The sequence below is a fragment of the Varroa destructor genome, unplaced genomic scaffold, assembly GCF_002443255.2.
Source record: "Varroa destructor unplaced genomic scaffold, Vdes_3.0 BEIS01000003.1, whole genome shotgun sequence".
NCBI lineage: Eukaryota > Metazoa > Arthropoda > Arachnida > Mesostigmata > Varroidae > Varroa > Varroa destructor.
In genome coordinates, this window is record NW_019211456.1 from 36,473,332 (window position 1) to 36,499,436 (window position 26,105).

A 26,105-nucleotide genomic window follows, 5' to 3' on the forward strand; every position below is an offset into this window, starting at 1 on the left:
AGGGCAATGCCTACCTCTCCATCATTTTTGGGTCGGATCGCCGCAACTCGATCCGAAACAGAATGGTCTCCTGCTGCGACGACTCACCAGACCTCCGGAAGATTTCTCGAAGTATCTTCAAATAGCACCACACGATCAGCATCAAGGGTATCCAGTATATAGCAAGAAGAAACTGGATCGTGTAAGCCTGGACACAACAGGAAGCACATTAATTTAAACTATGTAACCACCTATATATCAAACAACTAGCTAGTTAAATAAAGTAGATCTGCACCAAGATAAAAAATATCTGCTATTACAAATTGTGAGCATAAAATTAGGACTAAAAGAGCAAGCGTATTAATTCTAATTCGCAATAGCCGATGACGGTACGACATAAATTCTAATATTGTAAAGATCACTTACTTCTACGCTAGAAGAGCGGAGGATGAAACTGATTAAACAATCTTTGTTTAGTAACTTGAATGTGCTCCGAACGCGGTCAATACACAATGATCTTATTAGCTATTGCATGCCAGTGCGCGTTTCGAAGCAGTCTTACGTCTCGTGGTCACGACACTGTGTGGCCAACACCAGACGGGATCTAAAGTTGGAATTGAAAGTCAATTTGCTTTGTTTAAGGTTCCAGGCGAAGAATAGTACTATACCGATTGTTTTTACCCGACACAGGATGTGCGAAGGCAGCTAATTTCATTAAGCTAAAATTGACCGGAGCGCTTCCGAAAGCGTCATTAAAGACTGTTGAATCGAGCTAGCACACGAGACGCGTGACGTATCTTAGCAATCTATTAAATAGCTATCCCCAATAAATCCATAAGACCGTGGCACGCAGCGCACGTAGACATTCACTATTCAAATTGGTTTTATCATGTAATATCACATGTCTCAGAACGCATGCATTCGCTTATAGATTGTAGATTTTTCGTTTCACTGGATTTATATTTAATTTTTTACTAATCCTCGTTCACGCGGTCCAAATTGGTACGACCAGAGCCGGGATGTATAAATAGACGCAGTGTCCTGCGTCTAGAGCCTGATCCACAGGATTTCCAAACTAATATGTCAGACGCAGATTCATCGGATTAGTTTCAGGAACCAAACTTAATTGTTATCTCTGTAATAACATTTGCAGAAATCGTCAGATCCACGCGTCTGATTCTGTTGAAACATCTATGTAGATGGCGACGAAGCAGAGCTATCCGTATCTGGACAGTTCGTACTTTAGTTCGCTTAATTTATCATAGAACTTGTAATACAGACAGTGGAAAATTGTCAAGTTATCATTGGTTCTTCAACATGCACCAATGGCGCTCTCGGACGGCTGGACTACTTTACATGCGGGAATATCGATTAACGACTTGCGCTCAAAAAAAAAACGCAGCGAACGCAGATTCTAGTACGTCAAAAAAAATTAGAGGCTATATGTCAAAAACATGAGGTAACGACACGTTTCATTTATTCTACCTATATCTACAATCTATTATTTTTATTATTAGGCAAAGTGGGGTACACTGACATCAGGTATCTGTTCAGTGCCGAGTCTGACCATACGGTGCCATCACGAGCTACCAGCGTTTATGCGACGGACGGCTACTGTTGTGCCATTCGATGGTACCTGCTATCAGAGAGCTACGCTGTAGCACATTTGTATCGCAGCCCTAGATCTAGCCAAATCTAAAGTGTTACTCGTACAATATGTCGTATAAGTACCCAGATGAATGAAGCTTATCACGTCTGAATGAATGATAATTATTAAAACCTTTTTTTCATTAGGGTTGTTGTCAGAGAAGAACGCAAATGTGACACACTGGGTGAATTTTTCGATGTCAGGATGGGTGAGTGAGGAAAAGATGATGGTCTGAGGGACCGAACAGATGAAAGACACCATCCAGGCTAACGTTAGCATCATCTTGCCTCGCCGATGGGCGTCGTTTACCTACAAACGGATTGAATTGCAATTAGAAAAAATATATACATTTTAATTAGCGATAATTGGATTATTAAAGAAAACTGTGAAATAAATCATTCAACCTAGCCCCAAGCTAGATGCATTAAGTTACTAGGCAAGCAATGAGTCGTTATTTAATCTTGCTAGTTGTAAACGTTCTAAGAGGCTACGTTGAAAACTTAGCTACTACGGCTAAAACGCGCGCTCGAACAAAAATTCTGCAAATAATATTCATCCTGGGCGCCACCCCTCTATCAAGCAAAACCTTTTCAAGCACACCCTGTTTATTTACCCACTCCAGTATCCCGCCCACTTAATTGTTAAATGATATATGCCTATAGTAAAGCTGTTGTCCGGCGGAAAATGTATATACAGACAACAGTTGAAAGCGACGACCTCAAATATTTCCGTAATAATATGAACGCAGTCCATCTACTATTTCATTGAGAAAGGATCAATCGGTTGAGTGCCCCGATCTTGAAACTAGCCTACCTGTAATGGATGAAGAACGGCGAAGTAACGATCTAAGGAGAAGCAGACGAGAACAGTCGAACTGAGATAGATACCGAATACCCTAAAAAACATCAGGACTTTACACGTAAGATTACCCGCTAACCATTGGACCGTAATGTTCCAAGCGATCTGAAATGAATGAAGCGAAAGGAAGTGAAGAAAAAAAAAACTTTTCGTCTTAGTAAAACCGTACGGCGCTCGTTATCCATTTTGAGTAGTTGTCGTATTAAGAACCTACACTATCACAGGCCTTGTATGTATGTGTATGAGTGATCCCAGGGGCACAATACAATTCTATAGCTGCAGACCTTTCTTAAAGATTATTCAGTTTCAAGGATAGATAGACCAGTCTTCCTGATTCGCATCAAAAATATATGGCTAATAATTTATTTGGCGAAGATTAGTAAGATTTAGTAGGATTTGGTAAGACAAATGCTCGTTTGTGTCCGACTTCGCGCTTGGTCGCAAATCAACGTAACGGTCTTTGGAAATGATCTATACAGTCTGACTTGAGGATACTGACGTGAATATCACAGATATGGAACAGAAGGACCTAATCTCTACCACTCATCTCAATTTTGCCGCATATTATTAACTGTATTCTTCGGAGCAAGTATCCGTATTGCTGAGAAGAACCGCCGGACAATTTCTCGCTAACATTTCCTCAAATAATTGGACCTCTGCGCAATTTAGCGGATAGAAAAATGCTTCATGCTGTTCTATTTTGTAAAACAATGGTCAGCTGAAAGATCAAGAAGGCCCTAAATTTGCCATCCTATTTCTGTGAGTGGCACTGAAAAAATTGACTCGCCAGAACGACTAAAGCATTTATTTGAGCTGCAGAAGTTAACGGCTGATTGTCACCAGCCGATAATATTAAAGTAATACCACTAATATTATTTTCTTCTATTTCACAAAGATGGGATCAGCCGTTGGCTGCCTTTTCAATGAGCCTTCAGCAGTTCTCCAAACATTGACAGAAATAAGATCTCAATGCTTCGCCCTGCAGGTTATAGTAGTTTGCTTCAGTTCTGTATAAACGTCATACGTATTTTTCCCTCATCGAGATGAAAAGTCGAGACGAAAAGAAGGATAACTCAACTAGCCACCTGAACCTATAAATCGTTTCTTGTGGTAGGTCGATTCGGTTCTATAACCGTACATCAGAATGAGTTTTCGACGTTGGCCTTCTTCCAGGCTACAGCAATTTTTTCTGTGGATGAGGAAAAAATACTATTTAGCCTAGTCTAAAGGAAAAATCTACTATAAAATATATAGGAACATTCTGCAGACCGTCACGTTTTAGTGTTCCGCCTCAATGGCTAACTAGTTATTGTACCACGCTACGTTGCCGTGAACGGCATGAGGGTCACTTAGACAAGAAAAAGCTTAGAAAATGGAAACATGCTTGACGTTAAACTAATGGACGATTACTCAAGCAGCGCATTTCGCACAATGATACGTATTGCGGATTGAAAGGTCGTTCAAAAACACTGAACTAGATACGACCGGATAACTGCTGGTCACAGCGCATCGAAGCCACGCATGGTGGCTTATAGTATGCAGAGATTAACCGAGATAGGAACTAGAATTAGAGATGTGTGACTAGATTCAATCTTCGGCCATGGAAAAATTTACGTTGAAAGACTACCATATTCAAATTTAGCTTTCTAACTAATTAAACTATAGGAAAAGATGTATGTTCTTAAGTGAAATCGCTAGATTTCGCAGTAACGTACGTGTGTGTATTTCCATGAAGCTCAAGTATAAAGAGTCTATCCGCTGCAAAGGAAAAGGTCGATAAAAGAAAGAAAAATGTTCAATCTTGTCCGCATACTAAACTCGACAGACAACCTACTTTTAAATATATACGATCATCTTTAACGACCGATATCAGTAAGTAATAATTTTATGTAAGATATGGTAACTAACGCATTATAAGTATAGGATTATGCTACTCTCAGTGTTCATAATTTGCCCCATATGCCATGCATCAGGAAAGCCCTCGTGTTTTGCAAATTTACACGATTAAATACATGGCTTATTAACGTTTTGATTGCTACTGCTTGAAAATTATAGAAGACAGTGTCAGTTCTATGCCTCTGAATCTAAGGAACAGCACAAGCTCTGGAATACATAGTTTTCTTATGTCGTTTTGTGTTGTACCAACTTTCAGATTGTACATCTACTATATTCGACATAGAAAAACGGGCTCAGACAACAGCTGGTTAGAAATCAGTACACGGCTACAAACGAGGCTACCACATTGTAGTAGCTGTTAATGTCCTTCGTTTAGCCAAAGAACCACATTTTGTGCTGGAAATCACCTATCTGATGATATGTCCAACGGCGACACCGGACGTAAAACTTTAAACATTCAATCAGGGAAATGACAAGCGAATGGATATCGTATTATGACTGTACGCCAACGAACAAACACGTTACATAATAACACAAAAAGGAACGTAGGAAAGGTCGATTGGTCTCCATCACGCGTCCGTGCTGTTAGGAAGGCACAACTAATGTAACATGAGTTCGCCCTCTGAGTGAATAGCTCGGTGCTCGCCGTCAGAAAAGGCTCTTAACGAAACCAGGTTTCGGTATTATCCGATTCAGAAAGCGCGGTTTTGCCACCGACACTCCTGCCCGTGTCGTCTGTGGTCTATTGTGTGGCAACGTTATGCCGAGCGCTTGGGTGCCTCGAACATTGCCGAAACATCAAACCGGCTTTACTAGCAAACGTAGGAATCTAACGTATTATCGAAAACCGGATTTAACGAAAACTACGCAAGGTCAACGAAAAGCAAATAGGAAAACGAATTTGCTGTCAGTCCGTCTGTTCCGGTTGCATAAATGGAAATTAGAATCGAAACATAAAAGCTTTGCCTTGTATGTACATCGTGGCGTTTATTTCTTTATTAGGCAGTACTATATAATGTCTGGATGTTTCTAAAACAATTATTCTAATTATCATCCATATTGTTTTAGCGGATAGGAAAATACGTATTGGGCCAGTTGCCAAGATAACGTCCATCCTTAGTTGTCCTCCGATCTCCATCTGGCAGTAATAGGCCTTCGCTGTTATCTCCCTACATAAAGCCACTGGGTGCCCTGCAAGCCATCAGGTGTTTCTATTGGAATTACAGATATATTGCTCGGGTCATTTAATGAGAGATCTGCTTTGATGTCCCTGTGGGAGACAACTTGCTCGACCCAGTCAGACGACATGCCAGGTCGGCTAGGGCTCAGAACATGTTTGAGATCAGTGAATCAAACCGGTCGCTTGATAACGTATGATATCATATCATAGATGACATTAGTCGGAAGGCCAGCTTCGTCGCCACTTTCGTCGTCGACGTGCCGCTAGCATCAACATCGGTCAAGTGCACCAAACCATTAAAAGAGACTGCTGCAGGCAGAGACGGGAGGTCCGAATCGAATTATTATCACTCCCTTGAGCTTGCTGATTTGCGCGAATATTTGTTCTGCTCTATTTTACGCATACAAATAGACGTGGGCATGTATTCAGCGTACAGCGTATAAGCTGAAGTCATACAAACACTGTGGATAGATGTTTTGAGAGATGTATGAACATAACAGTATGGCGCTGGACTGCTAATCAGAGGGAAGAAATGCATTATATTATTGGATTTTTACTAAAAGGCTTCATTGAAGAAAATCTGTATTGTGTGTTTGTGTCGCCGGACGGCTAGTCAGAAAAACATTTGATTTCATTGCGTAGGAGCATTGTATGATACACATCGTCAGTGTATACGGAAAGCTTGTAAAACGATTTTGTTGACTGTTAACATTCAAGTGACTATTTCGAAATGAAGCGAACGCTTCTTTCGTTATGCAATGGAAACAGCCACCAAAGCGAATGCGTTGTTCTAAAATCTGCCTGACTCGGTTAGGACTGATTTGGACGAACCATTATGTCGGTGAAAGCGCCAACGCTTAAAAGTACGATCTCCTTCCTCGCACATCTAAGGGTGCAAATTCCTTCACCATTTGCAATAACGAATACAGATCAGAATTTTGAATAATATCGTCTTCTTCCACCTACTGAAATCCCAACTAGATAGTGTTGTTCCGCAATAGGATTGAGCGTTGTCCAATCAGAACTGATAACCTTCGCTTATTGAAATGAGGACGGATTGCGCCGTAATATCTATGAACCGGGCATATACAGTGTTTTGGAGCCAGTTAAAGTCAAACGGAAGCCGAGCAATGTAAATGTAAGTTGAAAATACCAAGTAAGTTCAAAGTTAAAACCATTCACTGATCCGCTCAGATTTAATAGTCGACGAAAAGAACTGTTCTACTGGTAACAGTGATTAGGCAATCTATTATATAAGTTGTATATTAAAAATATTCAACTAGTGTTGTGTATGAGCCGAACGTACTCTGTCTCGTTTTGTCTTCTACGGTATAGTAATGGCTTGCACCGATATCAACTAGAAGGGAGCTCGATATTTAAAAGATGGAATAACGTTCGTAAACGCCTAGGGTTCCATCTCTTATGTAGCCTAAATTCAATCATTAGACCCTTTGTCCATGATGCGTATTCCCATGTGGCCCATTACATATAACAGATGGGTGATTACAAGGTAAAATGGCTAGATTTCCTAGGAAGGCATAGGTACATATAGAATTTTACAACTGTGAACAATAATATTTAGTAACCCTAATTAAGAAGTCTATAGACGAATTAGAGCTATGCAGGATGAAGTGGTTCTTCTTGAATGCAGACTGACTAAACGCTAAGATTGGATTTCTTTATAAAAGTTACTGCAAGAAAACCAAGACTAAAAGCTCTACAATCAGAAATGCTTTTCGAAGTAGTCAAAGTGAACAAAGGCTGACATTGAGAGAGATTTATGCACCGTATCAGACACAAATGCCGGTGTCAGACATTTGTTCTCTAACTTAATTCAAAGAGTGTATGCTACAACTATTTAGTCTTTTAAGTTCCAATACGTCAAACCCCTAGCTAGACTACAAACAAAATAGAAATCTGAGAAGTTGATTGTCTGCACAATTAAGAAGCATTCTTTTTCACAGATAAACTCTCAAAAGACTTTCCAAAATAACATTACGAATCAAAGCTACCAAAGATTGCACCTTACCTGACTTATCGTAAAAACCATCTCAGGATGGAGCTGATTGGTGTAGAGATCCGACTTCATGGACCGTTTTTTCTTTTTTTATTCGATTACAGCCATAAAATTTATCAAGAGCGCATATCATAAATACTGCGACGGTTACATGTTTTGCTCTTATATAGAATAGGGAAGTATATTCTTTTTTAGCAGAACGTGACGCTTTGGTCCTCTTTCTACTTCCCTGCTACGGTGCATTAACCGATGATAATAATAATAATGTAGATATATATATATATATGCATGCACACAGGCTAGACTTCAGCGCCCAAAACTGTGCCATTTCCGCAGCTCGGTAGTTTTAGGGACAAATGTAAACACTTATAAGAAGACATGTCTTTGTTTGAATTGAACGCGCGTGTGAAAATCGTAACTGTATTGCGCACCGAAAGTATCATCTTCACTGACGTTCAACGTGCTGTCTGTTTCAAAGCATTGGATGGTTGAGACAACTGCAGACGTCAACGAGAACAAGCTGCCTGATTATGTTCTTATGTGGCTTTAGGGAATGTGTACTACGAGGAGACACAGCCATATGGGTTTCATCGCTTCAGCGGCAAGCAGTCGCCTGTACAACAGTTCCAGAGGTCCGACCTCGATTCCTGCTTTCCGCTTCGCTATTCGTTCTTTGAACATTTGGAAGATCGCTCCGAGGAGCGAAACTCGTGCAGCTATTATTGATGACAAATGCCGTGCGTACTGGTGGTAGTATCTAGGCAAATGGGGTAGCAGTTGGTTGGAGGTTCCATAGCTTGGGCAAATATACAGAACGTGACTGAACTAGTTGAGATTGCGCCATTAAGCACGCCACGTTACGAGTGCCTATGAGGAAAAAATATCATTCGTGCCTAACTGATGGCGGCATCGGCCAAAAAAACTGTTGTAGTTAGAGACGGCGCATAGGTCGGCCAATAAATGCAACCAAGAGAAAAAACGCATTTTTTCATATGAAAATTAAAAAAACAATGGTCAAGTAACAATGCCACTTGTAGAAGCACTCATCTTAGTCCAGTTGAAGGATTCGTCCGCACGTACCGTTATAAACCTGATCTTAAACTATCCATAAAAAATCTATAACCCCCCCTCCCTCCCTCCCCCGAAGTACCGAGATTCCTACGAATGTCATTACTGAATCAAATCTTAACCCCATTAAGGTTTGTTCCCCTCTCGCGGCTTACGATTGTTGGTATTATCATCTAATTTATGGTGTCGATAACATTTGTTCAAGATACATGAACATCTGATTCCGTGTGTAAGGCGAATTCGGCGACGCCTTGGTAGAGGTTTTTACAAAGGACTTGTGATTTGGTTTCTGTTTGTAAGCGTATGATGAGATGACAGGAAACTGGTTTAATCCAATGATTTTTATTATTTATTTATCGCACACGCCTTAATGGCGAGCGTCTACCTGTAGGGCAGAGTGATGACAGCAGCGATAATAATATTATATATGTGTGTACACTACCATGCGCCCTAAGCGAAATAAGCTCAGATCGATGCCGGTGCGTATGCCACTGGTAACGAAACCAAGACAGTTGGTAAAACCGTACATCAAGTATTGGCTACGCGTCGTTATCATGTAAAGACCAGCCAGACGTTGGGTTTATCGCACTGGATCCTTTATTAATATGTTCCCCTATTTTTTCAAACACCATATAGCTCACACTCGAACAGAAGTGCTCAAACGAATGCAAAGATATTTTTTTTTATCATCTGGAGCATACATGCGTGTTTCGTATAGGGTTCAACAAATTCGATAATATTAATGTCAAGATAGAAAATATAGATACAGATTGTACATTTACCAAACGTATGGGTTTAGAAGAAAAATCTCCAAATGTCTACTCTCTATTAGCCTATATTTTAAACGATACAATGAACATGGTGTCGATCAATTATTCGTCATACAATGAACCTTGTAGAACGATGATAACTGGCCAAAATGAGTTATCTCTTAACTGCCAGGAATAGATATTCTGGTACATTAGACGAACCGCGTGATAGAATATATAGCTGAATAGAATATAAAGTCACTCTTCTTCTAATGATTACAAGACCGTATCGGGTAGTGGGTCGCCGAATGACCTCCATATCATAAGCCCCGTTACACTGGCAGGGACCACTAGTAGGCTGGTTCTCCTTAAAATCGTTAAAACGAATCCTCTTAGGCCACCAGCAACGGGGGGTCCACTAGCGACACACACACCCTGTACCCGAACTACCCTATACTTAATTAAATAAGTGAAGACATTCATTTTTTTCAAAACAAGCAGTCATACGACGATGTTCTATAGGGAAAAAAAAAAACAACACCATATGCTTTCAACGCATGTCAAAGCTATCCATGCACCGGCCAAGACTTTTACTTAGTATGTATGACACGATAACTATGTTCATTATAACATGCACACAAAAATGCCAGGTAAACGTATCGATTATTAAGTTGTACTAATTTCATATTTACATTTGATGCAGGAGCCAGTCCGGAAATCTGGAAAGCGGCCTATTGTGGCTGTACGATGGAGGTAAGTTATTAAGCTATGTGGAATGGAAAAAAGTTCGACACAGCCGTTAGTTATTTAGCGAATTTACACATTGAAAACCGTGACAAATACGCAATAAATTTATGATACTAAAAGTTATCAAAAATCGGCACGTATAAGCTGAGCAGCTCGTATGAAATAACGTAACGTCTTTGTACCGGAACGAGCTCCGACAGTCGGTTTACTTCTATCGAATTTTTAGTAACTGTCGGGAATATAGGGAAGCAGCTGAAGTTTATTATTATAGCTAAAAATAGGTTTGAAAATTTTTGTGCGTCTCAAAAATGGCTCCAGTCGGTAACGCAACAAGTTGTTTTTTTCTCTCTTTTTTCGCGTTACCAAAAAGACCAGTAATTTCGACATTGGATACTTCGATACAAATCCTAGTTCGTTCTAACGGGAGTGTTTCCATGACCACAAACCTTCCATCTCACGGTTCAGCCGTCCCAGTCATTTCGTCGTTCGGTCGCTATGGTCTTCACTATCTTGAGTTACTGAATGGCTAAACATGCTGTTGAGGAACTCCTGCCCTGTCTTGCCCTACCCTACCCTACCCTATATTTACCTTCATCATCACTTCACAGCTATAAAACTTTGCTCAGTTTCGCTATATTCGATCCGGTGGCTTGAGTTTTGTCTCGCAGTGACAAAAAATTAAAGTTGGTCGAGCAAGTTCTAGATCAAGTAAAAGATTTCATCGTATCCTGGCGGACTAAAATTAATTTTGAGTAGGCGCTTTGATTAGCGGACGAGTGCGCTTAGAACTGTTTAGTAGCAGTGCTTTATAAAGTCGTCGGGTATCTTCCATTAACAGCTTTTGGGTTCTATTTTTTTAGAGAATCCTAGTGTGCAATTTCTGCTGGTTCAAAAAATACACCTCAATGTATGTCTGAAATAACAATGTGGTCAACTTTGATGGAATAGCCACGTGAAGCTATCGAAGTATAGCCAAAGCTTTTTTTCTTTCATAACTCTCGGCTATGGGAGCTTTTTTGCGAGCGGGCTCTAAAATCTGTCAACGTTTAGGCAACAACTGTCGTCCTAGTACACTTCCGTGACATAAATTTGCGCATGCAGAACTGTTCAATCCGCGCAGAGGCGTTATTTTATGACTTAAGCAAATTAAGACTGTGTTGCCCCACAATGCCTTATTGTGTAGGATGCTGTAAAACATGACATTTGCCATTATCTTATTATGGGTGGTATGGTCTGCGACTTTTTTGCTTCAGATGCGCCGACAAATCGAGTGATTCCTTATGGAATCGAAAGTTTTAGGACGCCGATTGTTTATAACAAACGCCGATTGTTGTAACCATTTTTAGTGATATCAAAGAAGCCGCATGAGAACAGCTTATCATAGTTCGACTTCTTAAGGATTTTATGGTGATCCGTTTTAGATTAGTGTATGTTTACGCAGACGTCATTAAATCTTTGACTATAAATCATACAGTTGGGATAAAGTATCGTATCGGCAGTGGATCCGCTTTTCTTCCTAAAGCATATTTTACTAGAAAAAAACCTCACGAGTGCACTGATCTGAGGTTTAATCCAAATCCTCTTTTGTCGAACAGCAAATGCTACCGAATGAGCGCTTCGCTTCTTCTAATCTATGAACACGACGTTTGCCGAGGTTACCCAATGTGCCCAGTCGGGTGTTATATTGAAGCCTGTCATCCTAAGTCAGGTTACCTTGACCTCGAAATCTCGCGAAATGTAATCATTTGGTCGATTAGTAATAAAGTTGCCTTTAAATCTAAAAGATATAACTAGCAATATGGACCTGCGCAGAGTACCTTTTCGCTATATAATGTCTAGGACTGAAAGAAAATACGAAATTCACTCGGACCTTATAGGATAGATATATCGTATATACCATATAAGTTGGTTAAATTCGAATATGTAAATAATCCAAAAGCGTCGAACCTTTTCACGAGCCTTTTTTGTTAAAACACACGTAGATCGTCTGAATTCTCACAGCGACGTGATGTCTCCGTGTTGATGGATGCGTTCTCTAACCAAAAATATTCTAGTCATAGAACTGGATACCGACTCGAAAACATGTCGGGCCATATCATGCGCGAATGGCGGCTCGAGCAGGGTTGGGTTCGTTGAATAAGTTGCGTTTAAAAGAACCTTGCAAGTTATGCTAAGGTTAATTTGGGATAAAATTACCTTTTCATCTGTGGGTCGCTCAAAATATTCCCTATTAAAAAAGGGGGATGCGCACTTTGTTTGTCAATTATTGTTTCAATCCAGCTCTAAACCGTATTAGGGTGAAAATTATTGAACCAATGAAGACAAAAATAGAAATCTGAAAAACATCGAAATGGCACGGATTTAATGATTAAATTATTTAATTAATCGAACAAAATGACCGGAAGTTGCTACTTGTTGTCAAGCAAACATACATTTTCCCGAGTTACTACTGTATAGTGAAAACGGATTAGGGTAGATCATTTGTAACACTGAATTTGCTTGTGACGGTGCATAAATTACAAGGCAAATCGCAGTCATCAATGTGGTGTCTCAGCGACGCATGTCGCAGATTGAAGGTCTAGGCATATCACTCGACATAACGGCAGATGCATACGAAGACAAGGGACGTCCGTTCAACCTCTAGGACGAAAATCTGAAAACGTAAGGTTTAGGGCGGGGCTAAGTAAAAGTTGCGAACTAACTAGATTGTTCTGAAGTTACTGTCGAGCTTGTCATTTCTCACTCATGATCGGAAGCGCGTACAGAATGCATACTATAGTTTCTTGTCGGTCAGTAATCCTTGGCATGTAGACGAAGCGTGATGAGTCGTTCTATAAAATAGCCGAAACTGACGATTACAGGGGAACCAAAAGTCCCGAGTAGGCAGCAGGTTAAACACACAATCCCATGTTTCCACAATTCACTTCTATAATTCTTACAGATACAGATTTATATTCTAAGTGCTGGGGAGTATAGCTTTCAAAATGGGTTTAATTTTGCTTTACATCTATATTTTTCGGAAAGTCCAAATATACAAGAAATTACGTACTTTATAATGCTTCATTTTGTTTTTAAGAAATACATTAATGGTTCTATGTTCTAACTGTTCATGTATTTCTTGTATGTAGTATATTTGTATAACTGGAGCAACAGCAGCAACAGCTGGAGCTTTGTTGTCCATGCGATAGTGTAATGGCTTCGGTTTTGCTTACGAAACTCTTATGGCGGATAACGGGATAGCTGAGGGCGAAGACGGTTTGTTTTCTACTGGAAAAATGAGCAATGCTTAACGGCAGAAGCATCGGCCATAAAGGTTGAATCATTTATTTATTCAATGGTTGTCTTCAAGAGTAACTCCTTTTGACTTCAACGAATTACAAACATCGAGTAGTTCGAGTAATATTCTCATTGTTTTGGATCGGTAAATTTGCTGACAGCCGTATAGACAAGAAGTTTCGCCATTCAAGGATCTTTACTGTGGATTGACATCTTGTTGAGATAATCAATCATATGGATGTGCATGACATACAGACGCAGCGAATTAAGTAGAACTCGGCCGGTATATGTACACAGGTCCTGGATTTTTTCCCTTATGAGTTGTTCGCAAGACTGTATCTGGAAAAAATAACACGTTTCTCGTTTTCAGAGCGACCGTCATTTTTCCATAGAAAATCGAAATATATAAAAAAAAATGGCTTTTTAAAATATTTTGATTAATTTTCACCCCTTTTAATTTAAAATTTATTGAGGGTCATCCCGTTCGCATCGTTTGGATTTTGCGAAGAGGCCATGCAATAACGTAGGCCGTCCATTTTAGAGGAGCATCTTGGCATGATCTTCTCCAATAAGAAGAGATCGGATGCCAACTGATCTTTGCCAACATTCGGAAAATGATGCGCTCTTTTCTCCGTAATAAGTTTGTTTTGTTCTAGAAGGAACTGTTTTTTTTCTGGTGTCAACAATAGCGGATGAACGCATGCTTGCTACGACAAACACCATGCCAAAATTTCGATCGAGCTCCCTGTGTAATAGATAATGTTATAGCACTAATGCAGTGATTCGATAATATTAACAAATGTATTTACGGTTAGTTACTGGCCAACTGCCAGAGACGATCATGTAAAATAACGCTAATGCAAAGGTTGTGAACGGTTTTCGAACCCTTGAGAGCTGTTACGACGCTGTTTAGATGATTATTGGACTAATTTAACAGTCAGCGTCGTTTTTTATCGTTTCCGTATCAAAAACACGATGCGTCCTTTGTCGATAACACTTTTGTCGAACATACTTTGGACAACTTTCTATAGCACTGTCAAGCCATACGTGTGAACAATTGGTAGTATTAAGCATGCTTAATGATTCTTTTTGCATTTTCTGCTTGTTGCAGGAATTTTCGCACGAAAGTTAGAGAACAGTACATTTCTGTATGACGTAACAGGTTTAGAAGGTGGTGCCAGATGGCGCTAGGTCGATCGCATCCAGCGCCCCATAACGGATATGAATAAGCGCGCCGATTTTAAATAACTTCCACTTTATAATTCATTATAGTTCATCAAAATACCTTTTATATCACATTCTAATGACATAATGCTTTAATACTAGTAATAACAACAATTCTGCTCTGGCAGCGTCAAAAAAGGGACTATTTTACTTACAATTACGCTTTGTTTCGCGATTTCATGACAGAACATTCAATTAAATGTTTCTTAAAGTCCTATGACAACATTTATTTTATGTTCTTCTAATATATTCATTATTGTTTTATGTTTATGGTACTGATAATTTTGTCCGCCCGTCTTCTCAAAGGAATTCAGAAGGTTTCCACGTAATATATCAGTTTTCACGTTTACTCGTGGCCTCACACGATTCTTAGTACGAATTCTTTGTATCCTTCTGATGAATTCGTCAAATTTTATTTTAGACATCATCCTATATATACCATTGGTGTTTAAGAATACTCCGTTTGCCTAGAAGTACTTTACGACTGGACACCAATTCGAATACCCGCGCCTCAATTCGACTGCCAGTCAAACATTTAAGTCGCATAATAGGCTGTTTTCTAATTTCTGTTAGTAAGCAAAGGGTTGTGACTTACTCAAAGCTCAAATCACCAGAAGACAAATAAAATAATTTATGCAGTAACTGTTTATTAAATAGCTTTGACACGTATACTTGTTTAATACTGCCAAGTGTATAGGTCCGGAACTTACTTACTGTCTGTCCGTTACGGACTGTGTACATCTCAGCATTTCTCATCAGTAACCTGCCATTGTTGTTATTTCAACAACGCTAGTACAATTTTCATTGATAAGCATCTTTTGCGGAAGACTCTTTATTCCTATTTTCACAAGGGCTCAAATTATGTTAGGAACAGGTTTTCGTAGACAATCTTTAGATCCAAAAAGCCAAATGGCTCTGTTAATATAGTTTAGCTGAATAGTCATACTGTCCTTTCATTTCACATAATAGTATTGCCCGATTTACAGAGCCCTTGTGGCTCTCATCAAATGGTCTATGAAAAGTAAGGTAGAATATTTTCTACAGCAAGTTTCCATCGTTCCCAGAACCCACTGGGCTGGCCGGTGTCGAACACCCATCAAACGCCTTCGAAAAGAAGTGTAGTCCAGCTCTCGACTCCTGAAACTAGAACGTCAAAGAGCAGCTGCATATGTATCGTCGGAATTGTGCAGCGAAAATGAATCACCATATTGCACCGGGAATTTCGTCTTTCTAAACTCTTTAGGGAACTATCAAGGGGACACTGGTAGCTCCATTATCACTACTATTACTGATGAAATTGACTCCATTTAAAGCTATACCACTTAAAATATAGTAAAAGTATCATCATAATCATTATTTATTTCAAATACCTATACAAGTTGGACATGGAGTAATCTAATAACGCGGAATACATAAACATGTGGAGAACAAGTAAGGTCAAGTCGTCACCGCAACGTAGAGTTCGATTTTGTCAGTTCTCACTGCAGAAAAAGCCGAATCCGCGAATGAGGGTATCGTAAAGCAGGACGGCTAATTTAACCGAGACGGAAGAGGCGGCCCCTAGAGCAGACCGAGAGCTTACTTTACAGATATATGAAGTACTTTGAAAAACCCAGTGAGTCCCCGGCCAATTCTTGCTCAAGCTGCACGCCTTCCATAGATAACCTACGACTTCGATACACAGAAGCCGGCTTTTATGAATCGCCTTACGGTTCTCGAGAAGCTCGTACAATCAGAAAGTGTGTGCGAGATATGTATATCTCATACGAGACTAGTGATTCTTAGAAATTAGCTTTTAATATTGTCCGCATGGAAATACCCATCAACCTAATTCATTTTTTGACAATTAAGCATTCTGCAATAATGTTCACATAATTGCAGCTGCCTATACAACGTCCGTATTTTATAACTCTCACTTCCCTGCTGCAATTGCCCTTGCAGAAGAGATTTGTAGCTTATAGAGGACGACACACATGAAGGATTTTATTTACGTTTTGACGTGATTTCTTAGTTACGGAAAAGCCTACTTCACAACTAATAAAAGGCAATGAAGACCGATTATTTTTAGAATATATAGTCGCTAAACGACATTTAGGGCTGTTCTTGGAGTTTAAGTAAATTTGCCGAAAAAGGCTCTTAGCAAAAATATCTAAAAGAGATCAGTTACGGTTATTTTAGATTATCGACCCGAGAAACCGCTTGACCACTCAGCTTACGCATCGTTTTCCAGACGCATTTTTCAAGCCTGAAATATCTAAATCTAACGCAAGCTAAATTAACTGAGTTGCTAGCATTGGAGGCAGTCGTCCTAGACAACGTTGCCGTGCCCTATTCAACAGAGGGCAAAATTCCACGAGTCCTTTAACCTCAGGCTAAACGTATTGAAATATCTCAGGAGTGTTGCACAGGTCGTGGCTTCACTATTCTTGAATATGGGCCAATACTGAAGAAGACGGTAACGAAGTTCTTGCAGCGTCCGGCATAACGTTCCGGATATATAAACCTCGCTACATCAAGTAGGCATGTCGCAGCGTATTACAGTTTTATTTGGAAGATTCCCACCGAGCGTCACTTTTGAAAAGCCGCATGCTTAGGCGATAGTAGACGCAGCGTATGAAGTGCTGAATGGTGCCTCGGCTGCTATACCAAATACTATAAGAGGTCCTTTTTGTTCTTTCTGCTTCGAACATGGTGGCAGCAGGCTAATTATTTAGTATTTAATGCATATGGGCTGACCAATCTGTGATGGTGTTTCTCAAATGTTAATATAAGTATTGATGAAACTTGCATTTTCAGCCTTTTCGACTAAGTACGTAACGCGATAGGCCGTTGCAGAAGCTGGAAAAAGTAGGAGAAAAAGGGTATATAAAATCTTGGGAAACAAAATAGTGCACATCAATTATTTGTGCGCCTAGTCATTAGGTAGCTTGCTCACCTGTTGTCCTGTGTACCTTGCGCAAATCTGTTGAATAGGAGTCGTCACTCTGTTACTGGACGCATTTCTTTCTACACTCATACGATCTAACGAAACATCTTCATACGATTGGCGCAGCAAAAGCTCACCTCTATCGGCAGCATGATGAACGTGACAATGAGGTCCGCTATCGTCAGATGTAACATCATCATTTTAATTCGTGATTTTCTGTGTCGATTCCGAATGAGCGACAAGAATACTGGCACGTTTCCAGACACCCCAATGACGAACATGGTTATATACATGATCACCTGCAGGTCAACATGATCGAAAAAGCATGTTAAATTGCCGTACGTTGACAGTTTGAGAGTCTTTACCGCACCTTTCTATTTTTCATTCTTTACTTACATTACGCTACTTAAATAGCCAACCCTAAAAACTTAAATGATACAAATCTGAGATTTAGGCCTTTGGTTGAACGAAAGTAGAGTTCGCTAGAGAAATTCCGCAATATCACACAATTTACATCGTTGTTGATTATAAAAAAAGAAATACACATTAAATACATTGTTTTTGATCTAGAACGATGCAGCCGTGGCGTTTACTCCCAACTGGCCATTCAAAAGATTAACGCTCCCTGATTTAAGAGTAATTCTGAAATTGTCAGATTTGACTCTTTTTTTCGTGTGTCCTATTAAGAATCTTATGACTTGTCCACGTATGTACATAGCTGTTTATACATAACGTACACTGTATAGTGTATTACCTCTCATACTCAATGCGCACAAAAAAAAAGCGCATTGGAGAACTTGAATCGAACGAGGAGGCGTTGCCTTAACCCGATTTATTACACGATTAATTATTTATTTATTTATCACCCTTAGAAGTGTCAAGGGACGGCTCTGTGATCAACGGGTGCATTCGAACGATAGTGGTGCAAAGAAGAACGACATTCCCTATTAGCTCGAACTAAATATGCAGCCTTCTACCCGAATCTCAACCCAGAATAGCCGATTAGCTCATTATCAAAGTACAAAAACAAATACGTTCCACCAGAATAGAATGCCCGTGTCTGTAAAGGCTTCTGTGTTTTATTTTTACGAAGAATTAAGAGCCGTCCATTTAACTGTTTGGAGACTGTTTGCGACACGTTGTCTGCATTGGATTGCTTCTCTGAAATTAGAACGTTTCGAACCCCGTCTGATCCGATGGTTGCGCAGACATTCTTTACAATGGAAGAATCAACAGAGGCAGTCATATCACTTTGCTTGTATAGCGCAAGTAACCCCCCGTGGAACCCTCTTATGCCTGTATTACCCCTTGCGCCTAGCAGTTCTAACAGCCATATCGAAGTCACGCGTACCTGAGAAATGTCGCACTGCTATTTCTTTCAGGTACTCAATCCCTAAATGGATTCGGGCCTTTCAAAAAATTAAATCCATTTTCTAGGCAGCTTATTCTAGACATCACCCTACCCATAAGAGTTCTGCCACTGCTGTTCTGTAGTGTCACGATAGACGAAGTTGATTTGCACAGCTAAAGCCATGCAATCCTACTACGAAAACTATGAAAGCTCGACTAAATAACGAATTTAGTATTGGAGAAGAACACGCGGTTGTGATATGTGAACGCGCTATAAATCCTGTGTCAGGATTATACTGTCTATTATCTAATTGATTATCGATTTTTCACGTAAGTTATTTTGTTTTTACGCTTTTAGCATGCTAGGTGTAATGATGAAGAATGGTTAAAAAACCTTCCGTAAAAAAAAAGCTAAATCATTTCTTAAAAGAGCGATTTGAACTAGATCGTTTTCTTGTACCCCGTTGCCTTAATGTCATCTAAGGAAAACAGTGTCACAATAATAATATGATGTAGCTTAATGAAAAGACAGCGTTTCTACAGATTGTCGGAATATTATTGGATATATGCATTCTTCGTAAAATGAGCTTCGACGTCTTAGAATATTAGAAATGTGGTTACGTTCCAATTTGATAAATGTATATAACCAGTTTATACAAGCAACTTTGTATGGCATACGCAGACTTGAGTAACTGTTACTTTTCTGCTTGCCAACATTCAATGAATGCGGCGATTACAAATTACGTACCACAGCCGTTCCCCATATCCCCTGGAAACGTTAAGACGCCTACTACGTCCTGCTACCATAATCATTTAGGTCGAACATAGTCTAATACTAAGTCTGTCACTGAAACTGCGACCGCAAGGCCAGGTGGGACCTATACCCTTAGGGGCAAACAGAAACGAAACGAGGTTAGGATCTGGCACTCCGGTACTGCAAAAAGCATCGAAACGTCGAAACTCATCAGCCAAGAAGCCAACAGCTTAGCCGAGCGCTCAACACTGTGAGGTTTTTGGCCAGCAGTTCATATTGACCGCTCAGCGAGATAATCTTACCCTATAACTATGTAAATGTGCAAGTTGTATGGGATAAGATGGAAAGTAATACGCTGGGAAAGTTTCTCTAGCCCAGCCATCCTAAATCCTATACTGTCAGTATTTATAAATGTCTTTATGTTCATAAAAATGCAATGTATGAATCAGTCATTTGCAGGGGAACACCGTTCGTGAAAATTTCAGAGCCCTGACGTACAATTCTGAACATTTGCCAGTTTTAAAACTTTGTTAGAATTCAGTAGTAGTTATGGCAATCTTAACGTTTGCAAATAAATAACTTATCGAAAAACTAACTATGTAGTCAGTATAGCGTACTTCAGAGTTCGATAGGGTTGTATCAGTTACTGAAAACCACCATGCTACCTGGATTAACTTACTCATTTTCAAGTCGTAGCAGCTTGATTCCAATTTGGCCGAGTGCCTGATTCTCTGAAGCCTGATAATTGGGTTATCCAAATAAGTCCAAGCGATCCTTCGCGCAAAGGGAACAATTAATAATAATGTGAGAAAAAATGAATGCTGTACCGTCAAGAACTGGCAGTGTTCTTAATTCTAATATCAACTTCTGCCTTCAACAATGGACTGCCTATGATCCCTTTAATGTGGAGAGTGACCCAGTTGAGCTCCATTACCATATGCTGACGTTGTTCACAGCAAATGTACACCTGTGTATATAATACTTTCAGCTTGAAAAGACTACGGTTATTTATTCTTGCTCTAGGTCAAGTCCGGTTTCTTTTGCCGCCGTGATCTTCACATGTCATTGACAGCTGTCTATGACTCAAACGTCAAAGCATAAAGGACGAGACGGAAAGCAGCTTCATATATATTCTAAGCCTCTAATTTGAGGACTAGAACGCATAAATTTCCTCACCTGAGTCACGCGGAAAATATCATACGGATGCGATCGGTACGCTGGGCGGAGACCAGGCTGTAAAGGTGACAAAGGGTGACTAACTCGTTCCTTGAGAAATTGCGAAGACCGATAATTTTTGTGCGAGCAATAGAAATATAACTAGGATTAATTTTATAACTTCATCATAAAGATCGTCGTCAGGTTTAAAGCATAAAGAGCTGTGGTTGTCGAGAAGCGTGTATAATTGGTCAGGCTTTAGAAGAAGGTATAGCTTGGCTGTCGTTTTAACGGCCAGCTGCAGTCGCTGAAGCAGATGCGTCCGTATGTTCCGAAGGATAGATGGACATATCTTCATTGTGATCTGAGAAAGCAGATGTACGATTTAGTGCTTGCTGCTACCCAGGTAAATCATTTAATCAGCGTTTCTATCAATCGAAGCTGAATTTACAAGTGTTCTCCAGATCCAGAAAGCTAAGCTCCAATCAGGCATCATGACGACTATCATCATTATGAACTGATCGAGTTTTTCAGCTATCGTATAGACCTCATCAAACTGATCTGAATAGAGTTCTGGGCTGGGTCATCAACTTATTGCTGAGCAATAGATAGACTAGAATATCCAATTCAGTAAAAGTGTCACCAATGCATATGTAATGTTAACAAACCTGATTTGCTGGGCACAACGTTGACTGGAGACAATTTTGGCTACCGTAGTATAGATGAGGTCACATATTTGCGTGTCATCATTCTTGCTAGTGGTCTGTCATTAAAGCAGATTATGTTTTGCAATACGTTTATTGTTATAACTACAGCGCCCAACAACAAAAAACAGAAATTGATAGAAGTTGATTAGGTGGCACTCAATCAATTGCATTCAATGTTCGCCGGCCCTGAATGTAATCCGTTACGCCTGCCGCTACGTATTACCTGTACAAAATTATAACGTTCCGCATCTACCCTTTTGGGAAAAAATGTTCCCTTATGTTCTAATTAGACCTCTAATAGTAACTTTGCCAGGCGATGAAACAGATTTTGATACGCTGTACTGCTTGTCTAGATATGAGAGCAGAGCGGGAGGCTCTACCGACTCGATCAATCTATACATATATGATATTTTTGGTAAAAGGTTTATGAGCAAAGAAATTAAGATGAAAAGCTTCATCGTTGAAGTGGCTTCGAGATCGACCCGATATTGGTAGCCCAGGATTAAGGACAGCGCGGAGATTTAATTTCGCTCCGCGGAACGATGGATGTTAGTGCCCCGTTCTCAAAAAGGGCGTAGCAATGTATGGACGCAGCTCCTTGTTATGAAACCAATGGAGTCTATTTTCTCTGCTAATATCGAATTTTTCGGTCTTCATTTTCGCGTACTTGATAAAAACCGCCTTCAATGGACTTTTGGCTGGCGCTGATGAACATGTGTGTTTTAATCGAACCTACCTACAGCGAACTAACGAGTCTTGAAGTGTCACTGAGCATCAGCGGAAGCTCAAACGTAAGACGTTCGCTCTGGCAAGCCAACACAATCCAGCCTTACCCTCTACGTCGTAAAGGATTTATTGCTTAAAATGCAGCCTACTGCATTTTATATTAGATTTACCGAAGCAGCTCTAGGCACAGAAAAGCTTTATTGAATTCTAGATCTATTTCGTGCATTATAAAATGTTTATTTGGACGTGTTTTGATAAATAAAAACATTTGCATATCCATTTCTTGGATCCGCAGCTATTTTGACTCAAAATTCGTGTTTTTACAAAAGTCTTGTTTTTCCATAATTCGACTAGAACTTATCGGTTAAGATTGTAGAGCTCTAACGAATTCAGCTTTTAGTTCAAGTTATCCGAGCATCAGGCCAACGCTTAACATTATGCGCTATGCGAAATAGTCACAGCCACATGTAAATAAACCAGACTTTTTTCCAACAAAGAAAGTAAAATCAATGTTAGGTAAATATGTAAGATCTTGATTGGCCGTAACTGACTTTAAAGCCGGCCTATAGAACCCTTAGAGGTCTATTAGACGAGTTATCGTTTTGAGCCGACAAAATGTTATTTATACGTAAACTTCATTAGTATTCTTAATATTTTTACTTTAGGCAGTTTTTTCTATTATTTATGGACGCGGGGCGGCGAGAATTAACGTCACAGGATACCTAAATTAGCGCGACAAGGCGTTCAGTCAGCCTTGACTAAATGGGCTACACCAGCCAACACGAGTACCTTACAATTAAGCCCTCATCCGAGATAAACAAAAGAAAATGTGATGCCTGGAAGAGCATTAAATGAGTACTGTGATATGCTATATTGATGAATGCCAGTATATTAAATGTGCAACGTGAATGTGCGACGTCTTCAGCTGTCCGACAATTAAGCATTGATATAGGGCCTTGGCGATCTGTTTGTAGGGGTTTACCAACCTATAACTCTAGGACTACCAGTTTACATTGCCGATTTTTTTTAGTGGCGCGCTTTTTCAATTTGCCTTAGTAGTACATAATGTAACAGCATCGCAGCTTCCACATCGTCTAGCCTAAAAGCGTATACCTTGTCTCTTTATATTATATTCGTATTTCATCTATTTTTGCGACCACGCCTCTTCTACATGTTGACATAAAATCTTTGTAATGGCTAAGAGGAGCCATCCGTCCTTCCGGTGCTCTTGATATCATGAATGGACTTTTATCAAGATATTTACTCAATCGGCCCTTTGCGGGAATAACGACCACTACATTTTTCCCTTTGTGATGATCCCTCGTATGCGTTCATGTCCTTGACGGTTTGTCGACCCGAACTAGGTGTAAACGTAGGCGAGCGTATGGTGCCGACGTAAAGCCTGTAGTACGCCTTTATATTGGATCCGTTTCTACGTGAACAATTTAATGCGCGTGCGTTCCTGGGTGTACGCGGCTGGTTGACGCGTTATTAGCATTTACATGTTCGATTTTAAATTAGATCTAAACTCGCCTTGTAGTTAAAGTAACAGATCTCCAGCGTTAAATTGTGTGTGATCTTATAACATGAAGTACAATATAACAGATAATACATCTAATGATAAGTATGCTGGCTTACGGATAACAGTGTGACAAAAACTATCTGGAATAATATTACGGGCGGCAAACATCTTTCATCAACCGTTCCTATAAAATCGTAGCTTCTACTTCAGACTAGCGCTTCTCAGCCCAACGCGGGATATTACTATTTTCGCTAAAAAAAAAAATAAATAAATTTCGCAACGGAATCCTTGAATAAAACCATGAGCAAAACGAGTTTAGAATATTTAGTGTCATAGTCTATTGTTGTTAACTAGCTTTATTTAACGTGATGATAGATCTAACAGTTTTCTTTTTGAATATAGGAATCAGACGCTGACAGATCAGTTCGTTCTGGGGTACTATTGATAAATCCTACGCCTGAGAAAATTTGCCTTTGACTTTTCGCCTGAAAATCACACCTATTATTCCACACGTCTCCATGGTAACTAGTAGGCTTTGATTAATTTCGAACAGTGCCGCTTACAAACTGTGAATCGAATTTGCCCACATTCGACTGGCACACTGAGCTCCTTCTGGCGGAGTAGCTTATGCCTAATATAAAGCAGGAGGCAAATGAAAAGCGGCTTTCATGAGAAGTGCTCGCCTTGCGACGCAGCATCTGACGCTGACACAAGCTCTCTACAACCCTGCTGGCTCTCCCAACCGCCGGCTTACCACCCTTTTTAGGCAGTCCAAGGAATTTCATTGGGGAGTTCTTTGTGGGACGCTGTGTTTATTACATCCATTACCGGCTGTTACACACGCATTGGAAAAAACGTTAATTGGAAGATTCCATTGCGAGTCTTCATTAATAATACTAACGATATGCTAAGCTTAATCTGTTGTGATACAGTCACTTCTATTCGCTTATATCACACGAACAATCCAAGGCTGGTTGATAGCTGAGCTCACACCTAATTTTTAACAATCGAGGCACGCATCTCTACGTCAAAATTGAGAATTATCTAGATCACATCTGCTACTGCAAGTCTCGTATACCATGTATGGTACCTTCACAGTAACTAAAAACACTCAGTATCCAGTGTCTGTGACTGGATATGATGCCTTATGCCGATAAGTATCCACAGTGGATTATGCGGAACGTCGTTGAAATCATACGCTTTCGACACGTTTTCCTTCCAGTATGCATTAGGACGTGTCCGACTATTATCCAAGGCAATGTCACAAAGCAAGCAAATCCGAAATCGTCTGCAGCCTCTATCGTTTCCGTTTCCTCCCTCCCGTTTTGTTAATTAGATAACTCACACGTACACGTCGCCGTATAGTCTTCTTTTTCTATATTATGCACCACATTGCACAGCCATATAATCATATTAAGTCAGAGAAGACTTTATCAAACGCAATTATCCCAAATGTATTGCTCACCACGACGGGAAAGTTTCACGATATGTGCTGTTACTAAGATTATAAATTGCAGTAAACTGTACCTAAATCCCACCGCTGTCTACTCGGGAGGAAATCGCCAGAAGGTATAATGTGCTCGTCATTTCCTTTTTTTTCCTTCCAAGACCTATAGGAAGTTATACCCTATTCCCGAACTTTGGTCTTAAGGCAAAAATTGTCCTAAGATGCTTCCTAAGATAATTGACCTAAGGCGGGATGATGTTACTAAGTTGATAACGCACAATTCGCTACGGGTAGTTAACAGTCTACGACTTATCACAGAAGAGTGCATTTTATAAACTTCACAAAATTGTGGAAAATTACAGACACAACTCCTGATAGTTTCGTAAAAAGGACATGACGCAAGGCAACTTATTCGAAGGTAAATCAAAGTCTATGGAAAATTCTGTCGCGGTACGAAACCTGTACTTAAAATAAAATTTTATGAGATAAAGGTAGGTAAAGAATAAGCGTTCATGCTCGAACAGCTTCGTAATGGCGTAATGTCTATGTAATAAGTATTTCAATTCATCGACAAAGCGGCGTCTGAAGAGTTCTCGTAAAACGAGAGTGCTTACGTGTGCTCCATTACATCAGTATTTCTTTTGTCGCTTAGGAAGACACCATGAGAATAGCAACAGTAAAAAAAAGGGGCAAGCACTGATATCTAATCAGTTATTATTTCTACAAAACGATACTAACGATAGAAACATTTCGAACAGGAATATATTGTATGTATATATGTGTATCTAGTAAAAACAACTGTATCGTATAAAACTAATATGTGTCTCATTTTTTTTGGATCTTCCCCGGCGTTTTCAATGTCTCGTATTATATATA

The 26,105-nt window shown here is 39.8% G+C and overlaps 1 protein-coding gene across 4 annotated transcripts in view; it reads right to left on the bottom strand.

Moving 5' to 3' along the window:
* Positions 1 to 22,198, bottom strand: part of LOC111248047 (adipokinetic hormone/corazonin-related peptide receptor variant I-like) — a 28,285-nt gene extending 6,087 nt beyond the window's left edge. The window contains exons 1-6 of one of the 4 annotated variants that reach the window (XM_086983879.1): positions 20,849 to 22,187; positions 20,352 to 20,446; positions 17,578 to 17,867; positions 2,441 to 2,590; positions 1,760 to 1,936; positions 15 to 187 (exon numbers count right to left, since the gene is read on the bottom strand). In XM_086983879.1, the coding sequence (XP_086840005.1) occupies positions 15 to 187; positions 1,760 to 1,936; positions 2,441 to 2,590; positions 17,578 to 17,658 (581 nt within the window). In that variant the 5' untranslated portion in view covers positions 17,659 to 17,867; positions 20,352 to 20,446; positions 20,849 to 22,187. Of the gene's footprint in view, positions 1 to 14; positions 188 to 1,759; positions 1,937 to 2,440; positions 2,591 to 17,577; positions 17,868 to 20,351; positions 20,447 to 20,848 lie in introns of all 4 variants that reach the window. The other 3 variants (XM_022799756.2, XM_086983881.1, XM_086983880.1) reach the window with 3 other exon arrangements.
* Positions 22,199 to 26,105: the final 3,907 nt, after the last annotated feature.